This window comes from Sparus aurata, chromosome 16, assembly GCF_900880675.1.
Source record: "Sparus aurata chromosome 16, fSpaAur1.1, whole genome shotgun sequence".
Taxonomy (NCBI): Eukaryota; Metazoa; Chordata; class Actinopteri; order Spariformes; family Sparidae; genus Sparus; species Sparus aurata.
Genome location: NC_044202.1, coordinates 12295314 through 12322780, shown reverse-complemented (window position 1 = coordinate 12322780; position 27467 = coordinate 12295314). Strand labels below are relative to the sequence as shown.

Sequence of the window (27467 nt, the reverse complement as noted above, 5' to 3'; positions counted from 1 at the left end):
CTGGGAACTCCTTCAAGACTGTTGGAAAACAATTTCAGGTGACAACCTCATGAAGCTCATCGAGAGAATGCAAAGAGTGTGCAAAGCAGTAATCAAAGCAAAGGGTGGCTATTTTGAGGAATCTAAAATATGAAACATGTTTTGAGTTATTTCACAATTTTTTTCTTTACTACGTAATTCCATATGTGTTCATTCAAAGTTTTGATGCCTTCAGTGAGAATCTACAATGTAAATAGTCATGAAAATAAAGAAAAAACATTAAATGACAAGGTGTGTACAAACTTTTGACTGGTAGTGTATGTATGATGAATTGTGCTTACTTGTAAAATTAACCTTAAGAGGACATATTGCTTCTTCCTATCCAATTTTCTTTATTTAATGATCTTCCCTGTCGCCACTCAGCACATGCAAATTATAATCATAATATAATATAAAACACAATTTGCTTATAACATGGCCTCACAAATCACTAAGTGGTCCTTTCAGAGTCAGAAACAATGTAAATGTAATTATCATTAGCTGCATTATGAACAACCACAGGGGCTAGTAAGAGTATAGAGCCATTAGAGTTTGCCTCCGCAGCAAAGTGTATTTTCAGGACCACTCCACCAGATACTGAATAAAGATCAAGAGCATCTGTGTGCACTTCACCGTTCTGTTGTTGACTGGCAGGATCTTAAAAGAACCTGGCAATGTTTTGACAGATGTCTGCATATTGTTTTTTGAGTTCTCTGGTTGTCTCTCTCTGATGCTCTAAGCTGTCAGTGTGAAAAGAAACGTCATATCTGAGCCAGTGAGAACAAAAAAGGCATAGAGAAAACTGATGTGTATGCAGAATGTGGAATGAAAAACCCCACTGCTTACCCACCACCCACCACTTGAGAAAAAAGTCATTTTCACTTTTAGAAATGTAAAGAAACTTTATGATCTCACAGTTAAACTCTCCCATTTTCAAGTTGTTAAAACTACGTAAGGCAGGCCAAATATGAATAACATGCTTACAGTAAAATTTACACAATAGTGTCTGTTGTTTTTGTGCCAGTATGAGTTCATATAAATTGGAATGAAGATGTGGGCGTTTTTTAAAACAAAGAAAGTGTTACAAGATCCACAGTGTTAAAAAAAAAAACTGTTTTTCAAAGGCATCAGTAGATAGTAGATTAGCTGACTTCCAGCATGTTTTTTCCCCCAAGTACTTATCATCTTGTGCCAAGAGATTATGGAGATAAAGTCTTAGAGATGGATGACTGAGTTTTCAGTGAAAAATAGTCCTCTCTTGGCCAACATGATGCATCTTATAACTTTTAACACAGTATTCACTTGTTCATTCACAGTCCTTAGTGCCAGACTTTGATCTCACCAGCCCAGTCGCAGGTGGCTGCGGTTGCAGGCAGGACGGGATGCTGAGACACGCACAGGCAGGGTTGGCTGTGGGCGTTGAGGACGTGCAGTGAACGAGCATTCTGGTAATCGTAGAAGTGAGCAGAGCCCGTGGAGCTTCCTGAGGCCAGGATAGATCCATCCATAGAAAATTCACACTTCACAGCATACCCCTCCACCTAGAATGAGGATATATGTGTTGGCTACGATGCATTAACCTTCTACCAGGAGCCATGTTAACATTAGCATAATAAAATGTCAGCATAATAAGTGGATTGCAATCCAGTTGATTACAGACTTTGGTGACCTAAATGGTAAAGGAGCGTGCAAATGACCAGAAAGCTGCTGATTCAGTCTGTGATGGGGGAAGTGAAGAGTATTATTATAATTATTACCAACCAGGTGCCCTTGAGCAAGGCACTTAACCACATGAGTGGTTGTGACTGAGCACCTTTCCAGTGCTGTGAATAAATACAGTCTACTTTACTGCATTCAGAGGTAATGTATTACAAGTGGCACCACATGTCTGTTTCTGGAAGAGATTATAAGACTGCTTTGGATTTGGCATTATATTAAAATAATGGCCAATCTGCAGTGTGCACTGAATTCCATATATCTGTAACTTTCTCTTACATTAGGAATTCATTTCGAAGGGAACTCTTTGGGACCAGTATGGACAGGAGGAATGTTTCCAGCAGCCAACGACTCCTTTGATGTACATATGGACACATGGATCCAAGCCTATCCTTTGTTTGACAGTGTTTCTGATAACAACAGCCAGCCATCAGTTAAAGACAACAGATGACTGTTGATTTCAGGCAGCGGTTAAGTATTTATAATCACACTAGAACATGTACTCTGTTGGAAGCGTTTGCTTCAAAGTTGTATATACAATAAAGAAAACATGAAGAAATTAAATGGCTTTGTGGTCTCTGGAAGTTATGTACTGTTTTTGCTGATGTGAAATGTGTTTTTCCACCAAAAAGGAATCAAACAGAACATAAAGGAGAGCATGTTTTCTGTCCATTTTTTGTATTTGTCTTGCATCAACAAACAATATGACAGCCATATTCTGCTCTGTTTGCACCCCTCAGTGGAAATATAGTTTTGTACTTAACTGTGTTTGTTAAGGGGGAGGGGTGCTGCAGAAGAAACACTGCAGGATATGGCTCTACTGTACATGTCAACTGTGTGTTGTGTAGACTACAATTTAATCTACATGTACCGGTCTATTCTGCTGGCTTTTGCACAGTTTTGTGCACATGTTGATTATCGCGAAAGCTGTCTGTGTGAGTGTACATTCTCTATTGATCAGGTCTCTAAAGCCATTTACCTCCCGAGGCCACAGTTGTGACTGACCTTGTGTCCTTCATACCGACGCCTCTTGTTCATCCTATAGGGCTGCTGGGAGGAGAACACAGCCATGTAGTTCCCATTGGTCTGGGCCACGAAGGACTCCTCCAATGGGTGGAGAGCCAGGCTAGGGCACGTGTATCGCTCCTGGTGGCCAAATGAGGGGAGGGAAAATTAATTCATTACTTGACCTTTTCTTGCAATTACTAACCATGAAGTCCGCTGCATGTAAACTACACCATTACTTTAAAAAGCCTTATGGTCAGATGTGAAGGGGGTGCACAAAGTAAGAGAAACGCTTCAGGGTTAGGAAAGTTCGAATAATGTTCACGAGAAAATGTGAGAGAGAGAGAGAGAGAGAGAGAGAGAGAGAGAGAGAGAGAGAGAGAGAGAGAGAGAGAGAGAGAGAGAGATAGAGTGAGAGAGAGAGAGAGAGAGAGAGAGAGGCGAGAGCGAGAGAGAGACAGATCTAGACAGATAGAGAGAAGAGCGAGTAGAGATGCGAGAGAAGCGAGAGAGCGAGAGATAGAGAGAGATAGCGAGAGAGATATATGCTGATAGAGAGCGATAGAGCTCGAGAGAGGCGAGAAGGAGAGAGAGAGAGCGATATATATAGATATATAAGATCTGAGAGTAGATATAGTAGAAGAGATAAATACACTCTTACTTTGTGCACCCCCTTCACATCTGACCCATAAGGCTTTTTAAGTAATGGTGTAGTTTACATGCAGCGGACTTCATGGTTAGTAATTGCAAGAAAAAGGTCAAGTAATGAATTAATTTTATATATATATATATTATATATATATATATATATATATATATATATATATATATATATATATATATATATATATATATATATATATATATATATATATATATATATATATATATATATATATATATATATACATACATACACATATGTGTTGATCGTCTTCATGAACAGGATAGGTGTGCGGAAGTGCAGCTGTGGACTACTGGTAAGCTAGCTGTGACGTTTCTAAGTTGCTTTTCTTTTTTCTTTGGACACATGCTGATTTGAAGGGAAATCAACACCACAATGTTTTACGCTGTCCCTGTTATTTTGTCCATCCTATCCTGCATATCAAGAGTAGCACTAAACATTTACAAGACTCCTGCGACTTCAACCTGCAGCGACAGCGGTTCAGGGAATGAGAATTTATTCGATACATAAAGCAGAAAGGTTATTAAAATCATATTTTAAAATACGTAGAACTCACTAGAGCCCACACTTCCTCCAGCACCATGTAACTGTCAAAATATGCCAAGTCCACATGCCTCATTACCAACTTGTTTCACACCAGGAGGGTCTCACATTTCCAGGAACATAACCTTCCATGGGATTTGCCTGTTAGAAAAATCAACCTGCTTTTCTGCCTATTAATTTAAACATCATGTGACAATCAGAGTTGTGTGTTTTTAGTGACTTATCTTTACTTTTTTCTTATTCGCACACATTTTTCCTCACCTGGAAGATCTGGTTGGAGACCTTGGCTGTGGTCTGGTAGTCCCAGGCGATGAGGGTGCGGTCTGCAGAGTCTCTGCTTACGCAGTCGGAGCTTGTTATAAAGTCCACACCACCCCTGAGAAACAGGATGTCCAAGGTCTGCTGGATCCCTGCTTTGTAAACCTTCACCACCTGAAGACACACACACACACACACACAGTGGAGAAAAGAAATACTCTCCAGTCAAATGATGTAGTGGGAAGAGTTACTGCTCTTGAACTGTTATTTAAACCACATTTAAGACATTTAGGGTAATTAAGTTAGAATTGAACTGTTGGAGCCATCCTTGATTGTTTTATGACACAGTATTTTTCTAGTTTGAATCAGAGCATGTGAGCGGAGCGGAGTGGCGAGAATTTCCGCTCCCCGCTTACGTGGGTGTTCGCTCGTTCGCTCCATCGCTCAAAGTCATACCAGACCGCTCCGCTCAAAGACCGCTCTCCGCTCACCTAAAATTTCATGCAGCTCCGGTGAAATCGCTCCACGCTTGCTCAAATTTAAAAGAGGGAGCAATTCCTGACGTTGCACCTATATGACCTGTCTGCTTGCTTTTCAAAATATTTTACAAACTCCATCTCTCAACAAATAACCTCCTTGAAGGCACACGTGAGTCTGGACTTGTACATGCCCTATACTCGTGGAGAGCGGTATCGGAGCGGAACTGGAGCGAAACGGAACCATCGCTCTGGCCTTTGGATTAAAACCTGCTCTGCGCTCTGACTATATTTCGCACGCTCCGCGCCCCGCTCGCTCCGCGCTCCGCTCACATGCCCTGGTTTGAATACACATAGTTCATCACAGAGCAATTAACAGGAAGTGGGGGGGGGACATCTAGATCTCTGCCCTTAAGGAGGGATGACAGGAGGATAACTACAGTGTGCCAGTTGTCTTTGCATATAAAGATATACTGTTGCTCGCTCCCCCTGCTGTGCCAGATGACCGCAATACATCCAACACTGTAACACTAAACATGTAGTCATGTGGATCTGCTATATTAAGGTAAAGCTTCATTCTACATTTTATACATTTAGTGATGTTTAATGAAAAATTAATGTTCCTTTGCAGTGCTTACCGTTTCACACATAGTGGTACAATATTCACCACAGCTGTTGTTCATGAACTATGTAGATGTGGTGGGTTGTCTGTGTCTGCTAAAGGTTAGAATCCTCTGATAACATTAAAACCTCTTTAGCTTTTGAACATTGGGCGGCTACAGTTCTGTTTTAGGACTAGGTTGTATAATCCCTTATTGAAGGGGGGATTATACAACCTAGTCCTAAAACAGAACTGTCACAGCCAAATGTTGGCAGGTTTAAGGGTATCTTTAGCATCTGACACTCAAACAAAACAATTCAACTCAATCGATCCGCAACTATTCTTACAATCAATTGATTGTGTTAAAAAAATGAAGGCTGTCCAATCACACCACCTGCTGCCCTACAGAGAGAAGAAGGAAGTAGACAGAGAAAGAAGATCAATGCTTCCTTCTGAATTATAAATCTATACATTTTTGTCAGCAGTGAACTCTCGGATCAAAACACGGAAAAGAGGGCCGAGCACTCGCTGGTTCCAGCTTCTCAAACATGAGAATATGATGCCTTCTTTTGTCTAAATGTCTTTGAATTTGGACTGATGGTCAAATAAAATAAGAGTTTGATTACAATGCCTTGGGTTACGTTTTAATTAATAATTCATGAACTAACATCAATAGTAGCACCCATAGAGTCATATGTCAATATGCCAATTTCCTGCACTGAATCTAGAGAGATTGATTGGCCAACCTAAAAGGGCTATTGTTTGTCTAAATGGCCTCCAAAACTTTTCAAATTATAAAACCAGATTAGACTAAACAGCAGTAAATGAGAAAGGCTCAGTGAATTCTGATCTAGATGAGGGTAGACCAAATTAATTTCTCTTTTCAAAGAAAACATCAGCTTGTGTTAACTTCTTCTATCTTCTTTGCAAGCCCATTCATATCACATCAGATATTCACAGGGTATTAATTTTCACTTCAGAGCTGCTGAGTGAACAGCTGGCAGCTACACTCTACATTGGACTATTTAACCTTTAACCTTTAACTGCAGCATTAACTTTAACTCTCCTTCTGTGGTGCAAATTGAACCAAACTTTTAACTTTTACTCCCATCAGTGAGTTTCAACATCACAGTCTAATGCATGCAGTTCAACCTCATGAGTCCATTTGGAAAGTCTTCAGGCTAATGTTAAATGTTGTGCCTCTAGGTCTCTGGTGGGGTATCTAGCAGGGTAATTTCATTCCAAAGCAAGAAACAAACAGCCCAGGGTTACGACTGACAGGCAGCAAGGATGCTGAGGACTGGTTCTACACTCACTACGCCACAAGCCCTGCTGTATTAAGTCTATAAGCCTGTGGGGAAACAAGGCCATTCACTGTGGGGGAAAAATTCCATGTGAGAACTCATATTCTGAAGAAGTGAATTGGATTATCATATAAAAAAGTCCATTAAGCTTAATAGCAATATTACGTTGAAGCTTCACAGGAAAGATTTATAAGTCTGTTGCTTTGAGCAATTAGCAATTAGGTGATAATCTGCAGTGTTGCTTCTTTGTCTGTGGCAGGATTATACTTTTAGTGGAACACAGCATGGGTCATTGTGCACAGCCAAATGTTGACTACCTTGTTGCACCAGTGCCGGTGTGTAAGAGGGAGCTGTTGATGAAGAGCATGTGTTCAGAGCCTACCCCCCTTAGATTTATGAAAAAGGTCAAACAACAGCGGGTGAACCAGAGTCGATAAAAATGCTAAATCTACTCTGTAGAGGCTAATAAGTTTGACCTTGCAGCTGCGAGAGTCCCAGGCCTTGACCGCTGCACTGTAACCTCCGCACAGGAATACCTCGGGGTTGCTGGGATGCGGGACCACACACATCACTTTGAACTGGTTGTCCAATCTCACCACCTGCTGCCCTGCAGAGAGAAGAAGAAAGTAGACAGAGAGAAAAGATCAATGCTTCCGTGTGAAATATAAACCTGCACATCTTTTGTCAGCAGTGAACTCTCGGATCAAACCCTACTGAAGAATGATGAAACTGATGATAAAGTATGATTAAAATATGATACATATTGAGTGCAACAAGTTATGACGCTGCAACATTTTGCAATTTGCATTTTGCATATACATTACTTTCTTTTTTGATCCAACAGAAAATAAACTTACATTTCCCATCAATAACTTGGTTTAATTAAAATAAATTCAAATAATCTGTGACAATAAAGTGACAAAATATATTCACATCCAGCACAAGGGACAGTATCAAGTACAGCTACAGCAATATGTCATTTAATTGATTAGTCAACAGCAAGAAAAATTGTTACCTAAATCTACATTAAATTCTATATTTATTGTATAAAACAGATCCCAAAAGATTTCAAAGAGTGATTGTTGCCAGAAGTATGATTAGTATCGTATCGGAAAGATACATTTGCCCTCTGTACTATAAATAATGCCAAACTTGCCTTAATGTACATTATTTTCACAGTTTTGTAATGCATATATATGTAGATTGTTTTAGTCTACACTGTCTTATTTCAATAGTCAGCACAGTGGAGTGACCACTCAAAGTGCTTTACACACACATTTCTACACTGATGGCAGAGGCTGCCATGGAAGGTGCTGACCTGGCCATCGGGAGCAATTTAGTTCAGTTTCTTACTCAAGGATACCTCGACATGCAGCCGTGGAATCGAACCAGCAACCTTCGGACAACCCGCTCTATCTCCTGAGCCACCGCCGCCCACGGTGATGCTGCTCAATTTGAAGTGACTTGCAGGTGAAGCTTGAACCTTCTTACTAAAGGTTTGCTATGTTTAGGCCAAGTTTATAATGCAACACTAAGTCCAGTTATCCATTTCATTATCAAAGCTTACAGCCTTGTAAAAATACACATTATGACTTCAACCATTTTCCTCAAAACACAATAATTTTTAGCCTCTGATACGATAGTTTACAATTCATATCTGGCAATGCTGGATTATTGAGTAGTAAACAATAAAAGCTATATCCTGTACCTTCTGGATCCATGAAACAATACCAATAATCCATGAGTCTACTACCAGATGATTTATTTCCTGTGCACAGCCATTTTGACCATTTAAGACTTCAACGTGAAGACAATGTGTATATGAGAGCGTGCAGTGTCTGCACCTACGCAAGTATGTTGCCTACTCAGCTCTGAAGAAACTCATTTCCTGCTCAACTCTGACCCCTGGCTGGTTTCTGTCCTCTCTAAGCTGCAACACTTCCCCGAGTCACCATGGCTGGCGAAAGCAATCACCTTATTGCTGTTTAATCTCTGTCTGCTGCAGCACACATCTGATCTGTCTGAACAAGCCAACATACTCTGCATGAATGAGTGTTGTTCACCTCCTTCTGGTGTACTGCTTATCAAAATACAGTGATTAAGCAGAAACAAAGTATGAGAGGAAGTGTATGTTCAGAAAGAATTCAAGAGTCCACACTATCAAACTAATTAATCAAGAAAAAACGTTGCCTCATTACATTTTTGTGTGCGTCTTTCTCAGCTGACAACACTAAACTAAACACAACATAAATTCGAACTACATTTCCTCAGAGCCGCAAATTATCATGAAACTTCTCTTTGGTTTATTAATTGAGCGCAATGCGAAGATCCAATCCTTCTTGTAAAGCACCCCATAGATTTCTGCGCAGTAAAAATTGTGTGTAATTAAACCGGGCCATTGCCTTTGCTTATAAAACAGGGATTTGAAAACAAGCTCACTGATAAAAGATGCAGTAAATCTTGCTCTAAGTCGCAGCAAAAGATAGTGTCCCCATCTCGGTGCGTCGTCTGAAATTCATGAAGGAATGATGTTAAAGTAAAAAGATGAAGAGGCATTCTGTGATCATCTCAGGTCAGAGGCAGGGTGGGAACTTGTTTACTGGATAACGTCTATCAGTTTTTGATCGCATTTCTTTCTGTCACTGAAAAAAGCTCCACCAGGACTAAGAAAAGTTTCTACTCATGAAATGAAACTTCTATTTATACCACTGGTTGCCCCCAGAGCAGTCGATCTCTGACTCGCTTTAATGATGGTGGGTGACGAGACTGACCAGAAAGAGTTTTTGTGCAAGGGTTGCTGAAGCTGTCTGGAACAGCAAATCACATAGTACGTATCAGTCTCTAAAAGGAAACTTAATTTAAACATCGCTCGAGACCAAAAGATAATACCAACTAACAGACAAGAGAAGCCAAAGTATAGAACACTGTTTTGGCTCGAGGCGGCCTTATCTAAATCAATTAAAAAATGTCATCCTTAAAAACAAAACAAAAACACTGAGGGGCTTAAATATAATTAAGCCTGACAGGGTACGACCAAAAATTAGTTTCTTGGGAAAACGCTGAAGAGGGACCCGAGCCAGACTATGAGCCAGCAGCTCTGTCAAAGGCTATGCAAAGCAGAACACCTCAGGGTTCCACTGCTCCTCATTAATTCATCGAACAAACAACAAAGACCCCATCCAAAACAGTCTCAGCCTGTTAGCCCACAACAAAAAATGCACTTCATTACACACTTGTTCCGGGATGTTCCTACCGAGTCCTTTTAGAAGTGGGACTGAGTCACGGCTAATAAACTTCAGCGAAAATGGCCTTTCTTTCACTTAATGGTGGACGAGCACGCTCCCAAAATTTCGATTTGCATTGATCCAAAGTTTAAACAGGCAATTTCGTCGGGGCTCACGCTCCCCTGCTTAATTGGCTTACCCGTAGCGATACAGAACAGTTCTGTCATTTAGATTTAAAACTCATGTTTGGCGAGGCGATGAGAAATCAACATTCTCCTCATAATAAATAGGGCCTCGTCATGTTTTAATTAAGCAAGATTAATTGGCCTGCTTGAGGGGAGATAAGGGAAGGCTGCAGCGATCCGTCCCTCCCTCACGATAGTTTACTTTGTAGTCCTGAAAGAGCTGTGATCGTGCTGCGGAGCTGACACAAGGAGGATGACTACAGTGTCGAGGACATTAGCAATGATTGGGACGGCGGGGGTGAGCCCCTTAGAGCAGAGGGAAGCTGGGATGAAATGGATATTCTGCCTCATTAGAGGATCCACCAAAGCAGGGTGCTGTCATTGCGGCATAAGCAAGGGTTAGACGCACATTACATGGATTTGACAAGATGTATCCAAAAAACATTTAGTATATAGGCTTAATAACCATATTTGTGCGTAGTTTGATGTTTTAAAGATATCTAACACGTGGTTAAATCTTAAAGGAGACATATTATGCTCATTTTTGGTTTCATCATTTTATTATGGCTTACAACTGGATTAGGTTTGCATGCTGCGATGCAAAAAAGACACATCGGTTCTCTCATGCAGTCTGGTGGAGCAGCACTGTTTTCACCCTCTGTCTGAGATGCTCTGAAAAAGCATATCCAAAATAAATGAATTTTAATCTATTAAATGTGTTTTCATTAAGTACTTCATGTGCGTCTCTCAACACTGCACAGTGAGTTTCAAGATTTGTCAGTGGACCTTGTGTTTTTCTTTTTTTTTTTTTTTCGTCCAGTCTCTGTTTGCAAGGTGGAGAAAGAACCTTCAGAGCTGAACTGAAATCCAAAGGAAACACGGTGAGGGAGCATCGAGCCCTCAGTACCTGAAAAGATCACATATTGCCACAGCCTGCACACACAAACACTCACTAACCTCCCACACAAAGTGAGATGTACTACATTTCAGAGGTGTTTAATGGATTGCAATATCACATTTACCTTGATAGATAAAGCTTCAATGTGTTTCACTGTTATTGTGCCCCCTTGATAAGCCAGCACAACCATTTTCTTCCCTTCATGGGTTGCTTATGAGTCAAGTTTTGCAAACAGTTAAAATACTGCAGGCATTTACTCTGGTATAAAGCATCATTTCTGGAGGGCACAGGGAAATGGGACCCTTGAAAGGTAAAAAATGATTAGTAGAAGTAATTAGTAGTAAAGTATTAAGCTACTCCAAACACTTCTGGATACACATACCGCTTCCTGTTGGATGCTTTTGAATCTTATCATCACAGTTGTGTATTTAAAATCTACAAATGCCCATTACTGCTGACTGATCTGGGCTTATCTTTCCTTTTAAAACAAGTCAGTTGTTTTTCTTGACACATAAGAAGTAAAACCTGCATTCGCAAGCACGTTACCACTGTGAAATGAAGCTTTTGAAATAGGTCAAAATGCAGATGTGCTTGCCAGTGGCATTTGGAGTTAATTCTTCTTTGTGTGTGCTGTTGCATGCATCGTCTCCTGGCGCGCAGTGCCTCAGGCTCCTGTGTTTATACAGGTACATTGTGCTCGTGTAAAAGAGGTAAAATTAATCATTTTCATTGTGCACAATTCAATGCAGTGTTTCTAAACATGCTGCTAATATTATTTGAAACTTTTCAGGGATGGATATCAATGAGTATACAGTTAAACAATTGGATTGTTCTCGTAAATGCGGCACTAGATTATGACTATATATGGTGGCAAAAATCCCAAAAGGCACATTTTTTCCTGTTATATAAAAAGTTAAGAACATAACCATTTCTTTTTTGATGAGTATATCTTTTTTCGGTCCTGCAAATTATAAAAACACTTACATCAAACGATGTTCCTGAAGTAGCTGCAGTTAAACCTTGTCCCACCTCTTAACACTGAGCTGGAAGCACACACCAAAGACTACTTTTTTTTTTATAGTATTCTAGCATGCTTAAATGTTTTTCCAACAAGGCATGAATTTTGTTGTGCAAAAGGACAAGCTATTGTTCCGCAAGAATTACACGGCTGGGTTGGATTTTAAACCCAAATATATTTATGTAGGATGACTCCCAGTCTCAAACTAGATAAATAATCATGAGTTAATATGTGGATATGATTACTAAGTGGGCAAAGGCAAGTAAAACAACAAGTGGAACCATATAATAAGTTCAGATAATGAAAACATCACTTCACTGTAATGGAGCCTTAAAAGGCAGGAGAAGACTTAATTCATGCCACATCACAATAAAACTATATCCAAAATCTAAGACCACATATAGTCTAATTTCACAAAAACAATATAATATTGATATTTTCACTATCTCACACTGTCACTATAACTTATTATTTTGCCCTTGCATTTCTAGCAGACTCTAAACTGCCCGTAGGTGCGATTGTATGTGTGAATGGTTGTCTGTACGTGACAAACTGGCGACCTGTCAATGGTGCACCTCACCACTCGAACAACATCAGCCTCACTGGACCCTCTAAGGGATAAGCAGGTATAGCTAAAGGACGGACGGATGGACGGACGGATGGACGGACGGACGGACGGGCTACTTGTACATGCAAATTATATCTTATTACCTAAAACAATAATGAATCGCAATTATGTGAGACTCCATCTTGCAACTAAACTCTTGTTGAAGCCTTCAGCCTCATTCATCAAATATGATTCTAAAAGCCAAAGTGAGGTGGAAGGGCAACACATGAGCCCACTCTAGTCATGGTTCTGTCTTTGTGTATTACCGGTTTCTAGAAAACAAAGACGAGCTCCTCTCTGCCAGTGCCTGGAGGCATCTGGACAGAGAACTCAAGTTTCTGTGTGCACATCAACCTGTGGCAGCCCGTGGCTATGTGGGCATACTTTCCTCTGCCAATCAGCTTTTCCAAGGACAGCCGTGAAAGCGCTGGACAACAGCTGCCACTTCACACTAATGCCCTCCAGATGAAATTCATTTATTCCCCTCCCAAAACTGCAGCTCTCACTGTTTCTCCATCTCTGAATTTATTCTGCTTCTTTTGATTTCTTTCTCCTCTCCCTTTCCCCTCTCTGCATTATGCCTCTTAACCTGCTCTCCCTCCCATATCCTCCTCTGCCTCTACTATTGCTATTCAGCTGTGACAGTCCGTCTGTGGCCCACTGGGAGTGGATATAAGATTGTACAAATTAAATTGGACACAGGAACAACTGCAGAGATGGCCAAGGAAAATGGGCCCACACACCATTCTGAATGCACAGGCTCCTCTATAATTCTATTGCTCGGTAAACACGGCAATTGGTGCAGCATTTGGTTTGACTATGTTGCAGTGAAATACAGGGTCAGGTGTCCTACGAGACTCCCGCTGATCATTAGAAGAGGCCTGCTCACATCTCCTAAGAGAGCTCAATTGAGCAGAATAGGCCCAGCTGCCTTCCTTCTTAAAGTTGAGAGGCTCTGCATTACTGTGAAGAGTGTAAAGATCACATTCATCCTGATTACAGTCTGATGTGGCAAACACTCAGCTCCCTCAGTATCTCCTCTCCAGTACTCACGAATGCATGCTTGAATGTCGGGAGATTTGTTAGTTTTTCAAATATGTCATATAGGGCTGCAAATAATGATTATTTACATTGGTGATTAATCCATAGATTATTTCTTAATTAAGCAATTGCTTGTTTAGTCAATATAATGCCAGAAAAATGTGAACATTGTCAGTCAGCGGCTCCTGAAGCCCAAAGATAACATCCTAAAATGTCCTTTCTGTCAACAACTCAAAAATGTTCAGTTTACTGTCATAGAGGAGACAAGAAACCAGAAAATACATACATTTCTTAAAAAATGTATCAAACTAAATGCACAAGGACATATTTTAACCGTGGAAAGGTTGCCTTTGCATACAAATGTGCTGTTTATATAGTAGAGAGATGCAATTTTTTTTATAATTGGTGCTTCATGACAGGAAATAGCATTGGAACCAAGAAACATTCACACTGATAAGTGATGTACTGCGAGTTGGGTGGTGCTTGGTTTGGCTCAGAGTCAATTTTGAAACAGGAAATGGTAAGGCTTGGACTTGAGTTGACTCGAGTTACTGTTTTCATGACTTGCAACCTTACTTTACAGAAAATAAATGACCTAAGACTCAACGTGGAGGTTAAAGACTCGTGACTTGACTTGAGACATGATGACTTGAAAGGCTCTCTCTCTTGAGCCGACTATACCCTTCGTGTCGGTGGACGCTCCCATACAGAAAGTACAGTCTGTGGTTGATACAACAGCCTTAGAATCCTCCAGAGGGGTTCTTGGTGCTGGCAAAATGGAGTGAAGTTCAACACTGTTCATGTCTATATACCTCCAACAACGTAGTGATACAAAACTGGTAAACAGTCGACAAAGTTCCTGTATAATCGTTGCATCTCGATCGTCATAGATATGCCAGCATCTTGATGTAGCCCTGTTATAAGTCATATCTGTCAGAAATATAAATAGCTCAGCCACCATGAGGTAAATCATGTATGCAGCTCTGCCTTTTCACTGCTTGAATGCTGTATGATTGGTTTTAAAGAGTCAGTGCAGAGGTCTTAGCTCTTACGCATTAAACTGTACTACTACTGTGCAGAAACGGGGACGGAATTCCCAACTCCCATATTAATAAGCAACTAAATTACATTTTCTTCATTTCACGCTGCCTTATGAATGCATGCTTACTGCTCTGTAGTGCCAGCACACATCTGCAGACCTTCATCCTCAGAAACAATACGCTTTATTTAATTTTCATTCGGATAAATCATGACAGTGGTAGGAAAATGAATACGAATAATATGATTAATAGAAAGAGTGTTGTAGGATTGATGTATGAGGGCTCTTCAGATGCGCGACATTACTTCATAAGTTGTGAGTTATAATGCACTGGGAGATCCTACAGCGCTAAGCAAGCCACTACCAAAGCATAAGACAAAAATAAACATTTGTTTATTTATGGTTGTGGTTTGTGACGTTCCAGAGTAAGGTCATGGTGGCGGCTCCTGTGGTGATGTATCCATTATTGATCCCCTTCCCAGAGCTGCCTGTGTGTTTAATGGCCTGGCCAAGCTATTATCCGTAGGCTTTATTGGCAGTATTGACAGACATGCTGAGAGGGGAAGTGCAAACGGCAGCAAGTCATCACAGCGATGTGTTGACCCAAGAGACGTAGCTGCCACAGGGGCTTCAAAACAATGTCTATTGTATGTTAGCTCGTTTTGTTGAGCCTATTTGAGGTCTTTTCCTGACAAATATGAGTACTGCAATATACATAGTATTGGTGAATTGACATGAAGGAGAAATCTGTCCAATTGAAGATTTTAAACATCAGCTGTGCAGAAATTCCTGAAATTGTTTCAATGAAGGAAACAAGAGAACGTCAGGACAAGCAGCCTCACTGTTGTTCATCATCTTTTCTGCCATGCTTGTTAAACGTTGCTCGGCCGGGAAGCAATGCATTTCCGAAGCGAAACAAATTATTGATGTCTTGTAAATGTCACCTTGAAAACAATGTGTATGATATCACAAAAGGAGCAGCAAACACAGTGAGCCCGCGGATTTGGCTGAGTTTGCTAAATGTCAGAAAAGCAATAATGTTTGTAGTCTTTGTTAGCATGTGCTGTCTATGTATGTGTAAGTGTGAGAGACAGAGGGAGAAAGAAAAAATAAGAGAGAGCATTGTCCCATTTAGGCATCACCTCCACTGAAGCGAACACGTAGCCTCACAATTTAACTGGACCCCAGCGGGGTTGGGGATTCTACAGGCTTAAACAAAATACCTTTTTTCATTTAAGCTTTTGGAAAAAGGGGGCAGCATTTCTTGGAGGAGTCTTAGGAATGGGATAGTTGACCGGTTAGGATGCACTTGCTCAGGGAATGCGGATTTTGCAGGTTGCCCTTTAAATGGGTCACGACGACTGAGAGTGGGAAGCAGCTTTGCAATTTATACACAGTATTTGGTTTGTAACAGGTTTTGGGGCCTGAGGCAATTCAAAGTCACACCACATATAAATTACTACACAAACTTTAAATGTGTGTTTGATGAATAAAACAAAAAACACACACTAAATTAGCCGAGAGGTTTCGTTTTCCCACAACACCAGCAATACGCTAGGAGATAAATGCTTGCTTGAACACCTGAATTCTGATGTAAACTTTCACAGCACAGGTACCTCAGCGCAGTTGTTAAGTGACACTGTTCATCAGACCTACAGGAATAAGTGTTTGCTGCTCACCTGTCTCCAAGTCTGTGATCACAGCCGAGTTGTCAAATGAGCCGGTGAGAAGGTGTCGCCCGCAGGGGGTCCAGCAGACATCACGCACGGCTCCCGAATGACAGGTGTAAACCCTCAGGCATCGCCCACTCTCTGCTCCATCCCACACCTGCCAGACATGGTCACATCAAGCCAAAGTCACAAATACACCCCGACTGCAGCAACTGTGCACAAGCCTGAAACAGTTTTGGAGGAAAGCTTACAAAGCATAGAGTATAATACACAGTATGAGCTATAGAACAACTTGAACTTGACTGATGAGTTTAGGGCTGCAAAAAAATTTTCATTTTCATTATAGATTCATTGTTTAGTCAAGTAAAAATGCTCATCACAATTTTCCAAAGTTTGTAGGGACATTTTAAAAATTGCTTCTTTTGTGCAACCAACCGTCCAAAACCCAAAGACTCTTCATTTAATAAGGATCAATAACAAAGTGAAGCAGCAAAGCCTAGTTAAAAGTTAAAACCAGCAGATTTTAGACATTTTTGCTTAAAAGTGCAATATGTGAGAATTGGCCACCTGTTGAACTCAACATTATGTTGATAATTGTTGCCAAATTTTCATTTGCAAGCTCAGTCCAGTTTGTGGATCCATTCTTTGAAAATGTAAAATACCCACAAAAGTGATCAACTTCAAAGGTTCTGCATAATCACTCAAAGAGTTGAACTGCACGTGCATTACCATGGTAGGTCAAAATAACTGTCACGACACCATTACACAAGGTTTTACCAGCAGCGATTTCTGCTCAGTCTTTGTTGGTTGCTTTGATGAATCACATCACTGCTTTACAAAAGAAAAAAGCAAGAAAGAAAAAGGGTAGCATAGGTGTGCTAACAGGCTAAGAGTTGACACTGACCCCTGCATCCTTTAAGACTCAAACAAACAGCAGATGAAGTGAGTATGCATAGAGAAGCAGTGAAAAAGAGGGGACATCAGACAGCGATGACACACTGGGCTTCAAAGACACAAGCCTGCATGCTTTGGACGAGCTTTCAAGGCAATTTACTGAGAATAAAAAACAGTCTGGGCCTGGCTTGGCAACCGCTGTTCGCTCTCAACTGAGAAGAGTGAAGAAAGGACATTTTCAGCCATGTAATGTGTCCTCTGGCCCTGAAAATCTCTCTTTCCTGTGTGAATGAGGATTAGTGAGTGCAGTCTGAAGATATCATCTAAGCCTTCCTAATCTAAATTCAATTGTTATGAAACAAAATCTAATTACTCAGCAAAAGGGCCGCTGGATAGATTGGTATAATATGTATACAAATCAGGATTACTTGCTGGATTTAAAAGCAAAAAACAGCCTTTTTTTATTAATTAATCAAACTAATTACCTTTGAGTGTGCCTATAAATCAATTCCTCAGTGGGCCTAATGGTTCTCGTATTGTCAAGGGCTTCACTGATTATAGAGAGCTGAAGTGAAAAGCATCCAGCTGCCTTCCATTAGTTGCGACTGCCCTGGCTACTCTATTCTAAAGCTTGCTGGTTTGAAATGTGATATCGTGGTGTGAAAAAAAAGGGCACACAGTGATTTATGAATGACGTGTTAGTCTGCCAGATCGGTTTGTTGTTGATTTTGGCTTTAGTTAATGTTGTCAAGCTTTTGTAATGCGCTTCAAAAAGATCACTTAGCACACACACGCTGGTCAATACTGTCACATCCTTTTTTATCAGATGCCCTGTTCACGAAGAGTTTAATTTTCTGACTGCCAAAAGAGGAAAAGCCTCTCCCTGAAGCCTAGCCTGAAATCCGGTGGGTAGTCTGGTCCGGTGCCCACTGAGGTAAAGTATATTACACTAATGATGTAAGTATTTTTCGCTTCCCTGGCGTTGACAGGGCCACTGAGGAACTTTGAAGATCTGTGGGGCACTGCAGATCCCTCTCTGCCCCTCTCTCTGTGTTTCATTATTAAAGATGACTCCTCCATGCAGCATGAGAAGCACACTGAGAACTTCTGTACCACGACTCCCACAGGACAGGAGACAGACGGGTGGGGGAAGAGCGATGGACTAGGGGAGAGTGACATATCAATCCTGCAGGCAGCAGTTTAACAAACAGAATGCCAGAGATGCCTCGCGGGTGAGAAAAAAGTGGCAGAGAGAGACAGAGAGTCATGCTGTTAATTGCAAAAAGATGAAGATTGAATCGAAGCGTCTTTTCAGAATATTTCCATTCATTGTGCAACAGGATGTGTCACTTTTCTGTGTGATCTGAGGTTAAGGGAAACACTGCCATCTCAAGGAAACGTGAAAATCTGTTGATCGTATCCTCTATAGCCACAATATACTCAATATTCTACAGTACATAACACGTATAACATCTGACTGGGATGTTGCTTAAGCCCCATCTCAAGTGTTAATGAGATTCACCATAACAACACCATTCAATGCACCCACAATTACAATAATCCCGTACAATGCGAGGCCTTGTGAATGCACGCATGGGTGAAAATGAGCTCTTGTTTATTTGCATCCCCTTTAATTTCACTGGCCACTTAACAGACACGATGAGCAGATCCTCACAGATGAACCATTGGGGTAATCTGCTTTCTAAATGACTCTCAGTAATTAAAACTAAATTGGTATTCGTGTTATCAACTTAAAACCGCTGCCTTACACCTGCCGTAGCCATGGTGACGACAGCTGCAAACAGGCTGGAGAGAAAATAGTCTGAGTCTCTGCATCTGAGCAACTGACAGACAGGACGGAAGAGGCGGAGGAGGAGAAGGCGGAAGCCTGAAGGGTGTTGATGAAGAAACACTAGCACAAAGAGAAAAGTGTTAAGACTTCTTCGAGTGTGTCCCCTTTCTTTCTTCACATAGAGAATAGAAAAGGAAAGCTGCAGTCAAAGTGTGACAGTGCTGTAACACTTAATCGCTTTAGCCCTACAGCATGTTAATGAGAAAGCGATAATGTATGACATGCTGCCATGATACAAGAAAAAAGCAAAACGTAAACAGCATAAAGAGAGTGGTATTTTCACAGGTGTGCCTGAATTTTTGTGTACCAGGACACCTGACAAAGTGGTGAAAGAAGTACTTCAATCTTTTAAATATAAGCAGTTTTACCAAAATGGGGAAAATAATAAATACAAATAAGGGCCCTGCATTGAAAAAATCTAACATAAATAACACTAATGCAACTTTTGATACCAAATTCATCAATACCAAAATTGCAACAATATTGTCGAGATGACCACTGGTACTAAATATAAGGTACTACATATAACATGATGAGATCTTTGATAACTAATCATCAGGATCAGGATTTAATGACTAAGGCAAGTATTGGAAGAAGTAGAACAGACTCGTCAGTTCAGAATATAAAATCACTTTGCTGTAATGCAGCCTTCAAAACCAGGAAACGACAACACTGATCGGGCTAAGTTAAAATCTCTGAAGTCAGGATAAAAAAAATTGAGAGGAAATAAAAAAGACCTGATGACAATCCTCCACTGAAACTGAGCAAATTGGCTCACCAGACATTTAAGAGTATTTCTATGCTACTCCATCTGTGGCTGTCACAGTCTAAGAAATACTTGCATGCAAACAACCAGGTCCTCTCCTCTCCTCTACCATCTGCTCCAACCCACCCTTTCCAGGTGCCGAAGGAGGTGGCTGCCATACTGCCGCACTTGTATGATTATGCAAATTGTCTCATGCATATTTAAATTATTAATTATTCCAAGTCCTCTAAGGATTGGTTGGGGTACGTGGTTTCGTACTGGGATAGAAATATTTAGTCACTGGCAGGCACCTGCATGACGTGACCTTTACGGCAGGAAAATGAGGGATTGTTTTCCTGGTGTGAAGTACAGACAATGGGGGGGGAGGGAGAGAGAGAGAAACTGAGATAGGGAGGTAGAGAAAGTCCCATGGGTCCTGACATACATTCCACTGACAGTGACAGATATGATTCTAAAGAAAGTGGTTTGTGGTACATTTATAAATTGAGGCAGAGGGGCAAATTTTATCTGACTGCCTGTAACGCTGTGCCAATTACACTGAGTGTCAGGTGAGTGATTATCCCCTTAGACCTCCCTGATGCGCTTGGCACCTGCCTAAAACTATGCTGCTGGATGGATTTTCTTGTTATGAGAAACTGTTCCAGAACCGCGCACAGTCTGCTCATCAGCTTGAGGAAGGAGGACACATTTTATCACATGGAATAAACATCAGAATGATAAGTAAAACTTAAATTGCCCAAGTCAGTTTACATTAAATAAGAATTTCTGAAGCTACATTACTGGACACTTTTACTGATTTAAAAGCTTTCTAGGCTAAAAATCAATGTGCATCCTTTCTGGTGGTCATTCATACCTTGAAAGTCTTGTCCATGGAGGCAGACAGCAGCAGATGACTGAGATGAGGCACAGGACACCATTGCACTGTGTTGACTGGGCCCTGGTGGCCTCCCAAGCTCATCAGAAGCTTCCTCGGTATCCCTGCAGCGCGGACTTTGTGTGTAAGATACGGCTTTACTCTCGCCGACACTTCTGACAGAATTTCCCTGGTCTGGCTCCCTGGGACTTGCTCTGCTGGAAACTTTGGGTCCACTGTCTCTACTGAAGTGGGAAGTCTCTGTCTCTTGGGGATGTACGGTCTGACACCAGGTGCAACAGTGTGATGTCTTTTTGCTGTTTTCGATCCCTCGCCGACACCTTGTGGCATGTGAGGAAGAGTCTGTACTGGTGAGATCTTCCCCTGAGCTGAACGAAAACTCAGAGGAGCTGTAGTATCTGTAAAATGTTTTTCTTGTGCTGCGACATCAGTGAAATATTTCCCTTCCCAGTCAAAACAGCTCTGTGGCTGTGAATGAGGGTGGGGTGGATAACTGTCTCCGTCTGAGATGTTCCCATGATGTTCCAACGGTGGCCTGTCTGGCGTGAAGCTGTGAGGACTCTGTGTTACCTCAGACGAGTTACACACCCTGACCTCTTGGTTTTGTTCACATGATCCAGTTTTGACAGAAGTTGGTGCTGCCTCCTCCACTTGATCAAGAGAATCATCCTCTGATTCTGAATCCTCGTAGGCCACTAGTGAAGACATCTTAACATGATGTATGGCTGAAAGTAAAGGGACAACAGGTGAATTGTCAGAGTCTGGTAATACATCAGAAGCCTAAGGGTGACCCCTAGTGGTTGCTTGAAATTCTGCACCCCAAAGTTGCATATTGATTTATCATTTTCAGCACCCCTGACATTAAATACCTTGGCAGTTTAACCACATTTGTACAATTTTTTTGTTGTTGGTCATTTACGGTCATTCGTGGGGTGACACTTCTTGCAGCCAGCTCTAGGCAGCAGCCAAGCACACTGTGAGATAAATATGAAGTAGAAAGTGTAGAGTAACAGCTAGCTCAATGTACTACCTTCGCACAGAGCAAGTACATTACAGCACTTACCTTTATAGAGTTTGTTAACGTTAGTCACCTTAAGGAAAGGGTTAACGCTAACGTTAGGTCATGGCTTAGCTATCAACAATATAGCAGATATGGCTAACTTTGGTCATTTGCATTTCTGGCTCAAAGCTCGACACAGCCTAAAAAAAAGAAAAGCTAACGGTAAAGGCTAAAGCTAACGTTACCCGGTGAGACTGTTGCACCTGCAATCAGATTAAACCCTCAATGTCAGACCCCTGAGCTTTAAAACAGTCACATATCCAGCAAAATCACGAGAGTTAATGCTGAGTTTCATGTCAGCATTTACCTATGCGTGAAATCATTTATTTTGAAAGAAGCCGGAACAAGAACCGTCTCTCGCTCTCCTCCGGCTTACATCGTGTTAAAAGTATCTACATTAAACTTAACTTGTCGGCCTCTTGTCTAATCAAGCTAATTGAATATAGAAAAACACTCTGTTTATTAAATGAATTCAAACTAGTTGACAAGGTGGCAATTTTCCGCTGATTAATTCGTCAGGGAACCTTTGAAGAAGCATGTTTCCGTTGGAACAATTTGAGCCGAACACTACCTCACACAGGCTGATGCAAGTTAAATGAGTGAGCTGTCAGCCGTGTGTGAAGACTACCATACGGTATGCCGGCCAGTCACTGTATTTATCATGAATTATATCAGCTACTAAATTATTACATTAAATTTGATTTAGATAACTGTATCATTTATGAAATACGGCAGCGTGAGTTAACTCTAGGGGCAGTATCAGACGATTAGCTAGCTCAATAGCTCTACCAAGTTAGCAGTGTTCACATATGGGGGTCTTCTCAGCTAATGTGTAAGGAGATACAGTAATGCTAGAGCAGATAAAGCCTCAGTAATTATGTTGACTTGATAACAGAAGCTATTGAAGTTATACATTGGGTTATTAATTCCGTTTAACTTCTTTATTACAACTACCTAGCCAGTGTGAAGAAGATGACAGAGTGTCAGGCAGATGGGGAAGGAGCCAAGAGTCCAATGGAGCTCTACGAGAAACTGACAGAGCAAGGAGACCAAGTCAGGGTCTTGAAAACGGCTAAAGCTGACAAAGTAAGTGCCTCTAAACTGCCATGTGAAAACAGTGGTTTGACTCCATTGACTATTAAAGGTTTGGCTAAACTAAATACATTTTTTTTTTTAATTCACTCACTGCCACTGGTATCTAGCTTTACAGTTAGTTTTGATTTTATTGCACAGGTTCTGAGATTGCTGCCACCTCCCTATTACAATGTGATGCATGTAATTTTGTTTGTATGGCTTACAGTAGAGGCACAGTATAAACCATGAGGTTATATACATTTGTGTTTCATTGGTATTTCTTTATACCATGGTAGTTACCCATTTAATGTCTGTGTGTATTGGATTATTGTGAGAAGGGATAATTTTGGCACCCCGTTGTTATCAGCTGATAAAGGTTTTCTAAAGCAATATCAGCAACAGCCCTAGATAGATATATCTGCTGATAAAATAAGGCTTTAATAACATGTGTGAACCATTGACTAGGTAGTTTTCTTTTTCTGCCCTGTGAAAGTGTACATCTTAAAAAAAACTGAATGTCTTCATCTGCCAGTGGGCCATCAACACAGAAAATGAAAATGAGTTGAAAATTATTGGCATATCGAATATAAGCCAATATCTAATGTCTTGCATCCCTAATTGGGAGCAGTGTTGAAAGTTGCTTGGTCGGATTATAATTTGAGAGCCAAAAACAGATTTTCCAGCATAGTCATTTTGTTTCTCCAGAAAATGAAATATATAATACTACATGTCAATATTGTGATATGGCCCACCCCTAGTTTGCAGCACTGAAAGGTGATGTTTAAAAAAAATGCAAACACAACACTTTATCTCTGGATTCAACAGAACACACTCTCAACAGTTTTTTAATAGGTACTATTTCTCCAGCAGAAGGAAGTTCTATTGAAATGTTACCAGTTAATTTTGTTTTGTTTTATTTTTTTATGTTTTGACAACTCAAATGAAATTCCATATACCTCTAATATATATGGGGGATGCATATACCTCAGGAACCAAAATTATTAATCAGTGTCAATTTTGGGTGAACTGACCTTTAAAATATAAAGAGAATGGACTCTACCGTACTACTTGATTCTGTTGGGATTCAGCTGCATTTGTATCTGTGTGTTATCTGACAGCAGTATTTGGGTTCCTCAGGCTGAAATTGACGCTGCTGTGAAGTTGCTGCTGAAGTTGAAAGTGGATTACAAACAGATGACAGGTCAGGACTACAAGGCAGGCTGTCCGCCCTCAGAAAACTCTATTGCCCCTGATAACGGGCCAGCAGCAGATGGCGCTGATGAAGACACAGTTGACCCGTGGAACGTTGCCACCACAAACGCCAAGGGAGTGGATTATGACAAACTCATAGGTATGATTCAAAAGAGCTAATGTGTGGCCCTCACTTAAAGAGCGATGAAGCAACTGAATAATTTTGTCATGTCTGTCCTCAGTGCGGTTCGGCAGCAATAAAATTGATCAAGAGCTGGTGGACAGAATAGAAAAAGTCGCAGGACAGACGCCTCATCGCTTTCTACGAAGAGGAATCTTCTTTTCACACAGGTCAGCAGTTCACGAGCTGAAAATGTTTAATCAGTGTGATGTCGTCATGTTTCCCATTACCTAATTCCTGATTTCCAGTCAATGAGTGTTCATCTGTAGTCAGTCACTAATCCTGAAACTTAAGGGAAGTTAGTCAGCAATAAAATATCCACTCTGAACCTTTGACCTAGCCCTCATCTTGAGATTTTTGAGTATGCGAGAATGATAATAGATAATTTCCTCTTATTGCTGTTTCTGGCAGGGATATGCATCAGGTACTGGATGCATATGAGAAGAACAAGTCCTTCTACCTTTACACTGGCAGAGGCCCGTCCTCGGAGGCCATGCACGTTGGTCACCTCATCCCCTTCATCTTCACCAAGTGAGTTCTTCCCTCTGTAATGTTTTATTACCAAATAGCTTACAGTGATTCCAACTCATTACTGACACATTCTTCCTTGTTGCAGATGGTTGCAGGATGTGTTTGACATCCCCCTGGTGATCCAGTTGACTGACGATGAGAAGTACCTGTGGAAGGACCTAACACTGGAAGACTGCCATCGCTTCGCTGTGGAAAATGCTAAGGACATCATTGCCTGTGGCTTTGATGTCAACAAGACTTTCATCTTCTCTGACCTCGACTACATGGGGTAAAGAATGACAAAATACGACCTTTATTGTCCTGTCTTGCAGACTATACTGTCGAGGCTTCCTAGGATGCATTAGAGGGGGAAAAAATTGTCTTATTTTAATTTGGTATTTAAATTGTGTTCTGCAGTTCATCCCCTGAGTTCTACAGGAATGTGGTAAAGATCCAGAAACATGTGACATATAACCAGGTCAAAGGCATCTTTGGATTTACAGACAGCGACTGCATTGGTAAGACAATTGAAAAAGCATGAAAAACATCCATTCTTTCACGAATCATCTAGTGTACTCACAGTGCACTGGAAAGAAGAAACAACAGTTGTTATTCTTTTTTAAATTACTGCAACATGCCGCCAATTTACTTTGTACATTTCTTTGCTTTCAAATTGCTTTCATATTGATTAAGGAAGCAAATTGAAAGCAAAAAAAGCAGCTGAAAGTACTGATTTGTTCATATGATATGTATTGATGTGCCAAATGTTTAATGTAATCTTTTGTAGGGCTATTCCGATATGCCGTTCCAAAATATGATGTAGGTCATTTCATATCCAGATAATGATGAAGTTTTCTGGCACATGTTGATGTTTTCCATTGTCCCAGCATATTTATCATCATATTGCACAGCCCTAATACTGTGTCTGTGGTTTATATTATTTCCTGATTCTGAAGTGTAATTGTGTGAATACCTTGTTGGTCCTTTATGGTGTTTATTATTTGTTATCTAACCAGGAAAGATCAGCTTCCCAGCCATCCAGGCGGCACCGTCCTTCAGTAATTCTTTCCCACAGATCTTTGGAAGCAGAAAGGATATACAGTGTCTCATCCCCTGCGCCATAGACCAGGTCTGGATATCTTTACAGCAACAAATAACAAAACTACACGTGAACATCATGTTTTACAATGACATGTGTTTGTATCTGTGATTTTGCTCATCCAGGACCCATACTTCAGGATGACCCGTGACGTGGCTCCAAGGATCGGCTATCCCAAACCAGCCCTGCTGCACTCCACCTTCTTCCCAGCCCTGCAGGGGGCGCAGACCAAGATGAGCGCCAGTGATGCCAACTCCTCCATCTTCCTCACAGACACACCAAAGCAGATCAAAAACAAGGTGTGGCTAAAGCTAGTTATCACACTCAGTAGTCTATGATTTCTGCCCGACTGATCTGACCTATAGTTATTATTACTCACAGGTCAACAAACATGCATTTTCTGGAGGAAAAGACACAGTGGAAGAGCACAGGAAGTATGGTGGGAATCCAGACGTAGACGTCTCTTTCATGTACTTGACCTTCTTCCTTGAAGATGATGAACAGCTGGAGAAGATCAAACAGGTGAGGGTATAGTGATCAGAGGAAAACATATGTATCATCCAAACTTTATTTAATTTGTTAATCACATTCTTTACTGTGTTCTCTTTTTTTTACTCTTTGACTTTCATACTGCTTTCTGTATCTTTCCTTGATCTCTTTATCATGTTTATCATTCTTCTCTGCTCCCTCATCGTCTTTCCTCCCGTCCACTCCCACTCATTCAATCTCCTCTCTGCAGGACTACGCAAGTGGAGCTCTGCTAACAGGAGAACTTAAGAAGATGTTGATTGAGACTCTGCAGCCAATGATTACCCAGCATCAAGAGCGACGCAAACAAGTCACAGACGAGACCGTCAAGCAGTTCATGACACCGAGGCCTTTAAATTTTAAATTGTAGCCTGCTTGAGCAACTGAGATATCAACGTTCATCATGTCACTAAGCAAAATGCAGGAAAAATTAATTAAGTCATCTTTTTCCATTGAAGATTATTGTAATGTGTAATGGGAAGACGGACAGTTTCTCATTCAGGACTGGCAAAAAAATGTAACTGTAAATTAGTGGATGCTAACTGTCATGCTACATGTAAGCTTTACGCTGCACCAAATGTACACATTTGTCTTCATCGCGTGTTTGTGTTTGCAGCGCCGACCTGCTCCTCACCCTGAAATCATCTCAGGATGAATGACGATTAAAACGTACAAATGTATACTGTTGCAAAAAATCTGTTTAGTAACCAACAACAACAAAGCTACACGTTCACTTTGTAAACTGTTGATTACGAAATCTTATATTTGAAAAACGTAAGTTTCAGTTTGTAGTTGTCAAATACATTTGTGTTGTATATGGTGTTAAAAGACGGGCTTGATATGATACTAGGACCAAAGAGGCTATTAGTGTCTTACTCAAGGTAACTAAAGCAAGTGTATTGTTAACAGCAAAAGGGACTTAACTCAAGGTAACTGAGTGAGGAGGTTTCATTTGTCAGAACCCTGGACTGAATCACAATCACACTTCGGTTATGACATTATATACTACTTATCCTCATGAAAACATTTAAACTTATTGTTATAACATGGAACGTTTCACATTATAACAAGATATTTTCATGTTATGACACTATTTACTCATTATATTATGAGACGTTCAATGTTACAATAAGTCATCCAGTTAAAACGT

General features: G+C 40.7%; 2 protein-coding genes across 6 annotated transcripts; one reads left to right on the top strand and one right to left on the bottom strand.

The window, feature by feature from the left end:
• Positions 1 to 347: 347 nt before the first annotated feature.
• On the bottom strand, positions 348 to 22134 carry wdr25 (WD repeat domain 25). Of its 3 annotated transcripts, XM_030392039.1 has the most exons (8): positions 21738 to 22085; positions 21544 to 21648; positions 20654 to 21399; positions 16298 to 16445; positions 7083 to 7213; positions 4229 to 4399; positions 2740 to 2880; positions 348 to 1559 (listed from the first exon to the last, which is right to left on the bottom strand). In XM_030392039.1, exons 2-8 carry the CDS (start codon positions 21587 to 21589, stop codon positions 1338 to 1340), a joined length of 1605 nt encoding a protein of 534 aa, XP_030247899.1. In that variant the 5' UTR covers positions 21590 to 21648; positions 21738 to 22085; the 3' UTR covers positions 348 to 1337. The 3 variants fall into 3 exon arrangements, with proteins under 3 accessions (XP_030247899.1, XP_030247900.1, XP_030247901.1); XM_030392040.1 differs by lacking the exon at positions 21544 to 21648 and having other exon boundaries at positions 22042 to 22134; XM_030392041.1 differs by lacking the exon at positions 21544 to 21648.
• A 95-nt stretch (positions 22135 to 22229) lies between these two features.
• Positions 22230 to 26997, top strand: wars1 (tryptophanyl-tRNA synthetase 1). 3 transcript variants are annotated; one of them, XM_030392042.1, is made up of 11 exons: positions 22230 to 22368; positions 22693 to 22820; positions 23946 to 24159; positions 24242 to 24350; positions 24592 to 24711; positions 24797 to 24979; positions 25108 to 25208; positions 25707 to 25819; positions 25915 to 26088; positions 26171 to 26311; positions 26529 to 26997. In XM_030392042.1, the coding sequence occupies exons 2-11, from the start codon at positions 22707 to 22709 to the stop codon at positions 26685 to 26687; spliced, it is 1428 nt and encodes a 475-aa protein (XP_030247902.1). In that variant the 5' UTR covers positions 22230 to 22368; positions 22693 to 22706; the 3' UTR covers positions 26688 to 26997. The 3 variants fall into 3 exon arrangements, with proteins under 3 accessions (XP_030247902.1, XP_030247903.1, XP_030247904.1); XM_030392043.1 differs by having other exon boundaries at positions 22270 to 22368; positions 22697 to 22820; XM_030392044.1 differs by lacking the exon at positions 22230 to 22368 and having other exon boundaries at positions 22702 to 22820; positions 23927 to 24159.
• Positions 26998 to 27467: the final 470 nt, after the last annotated feature.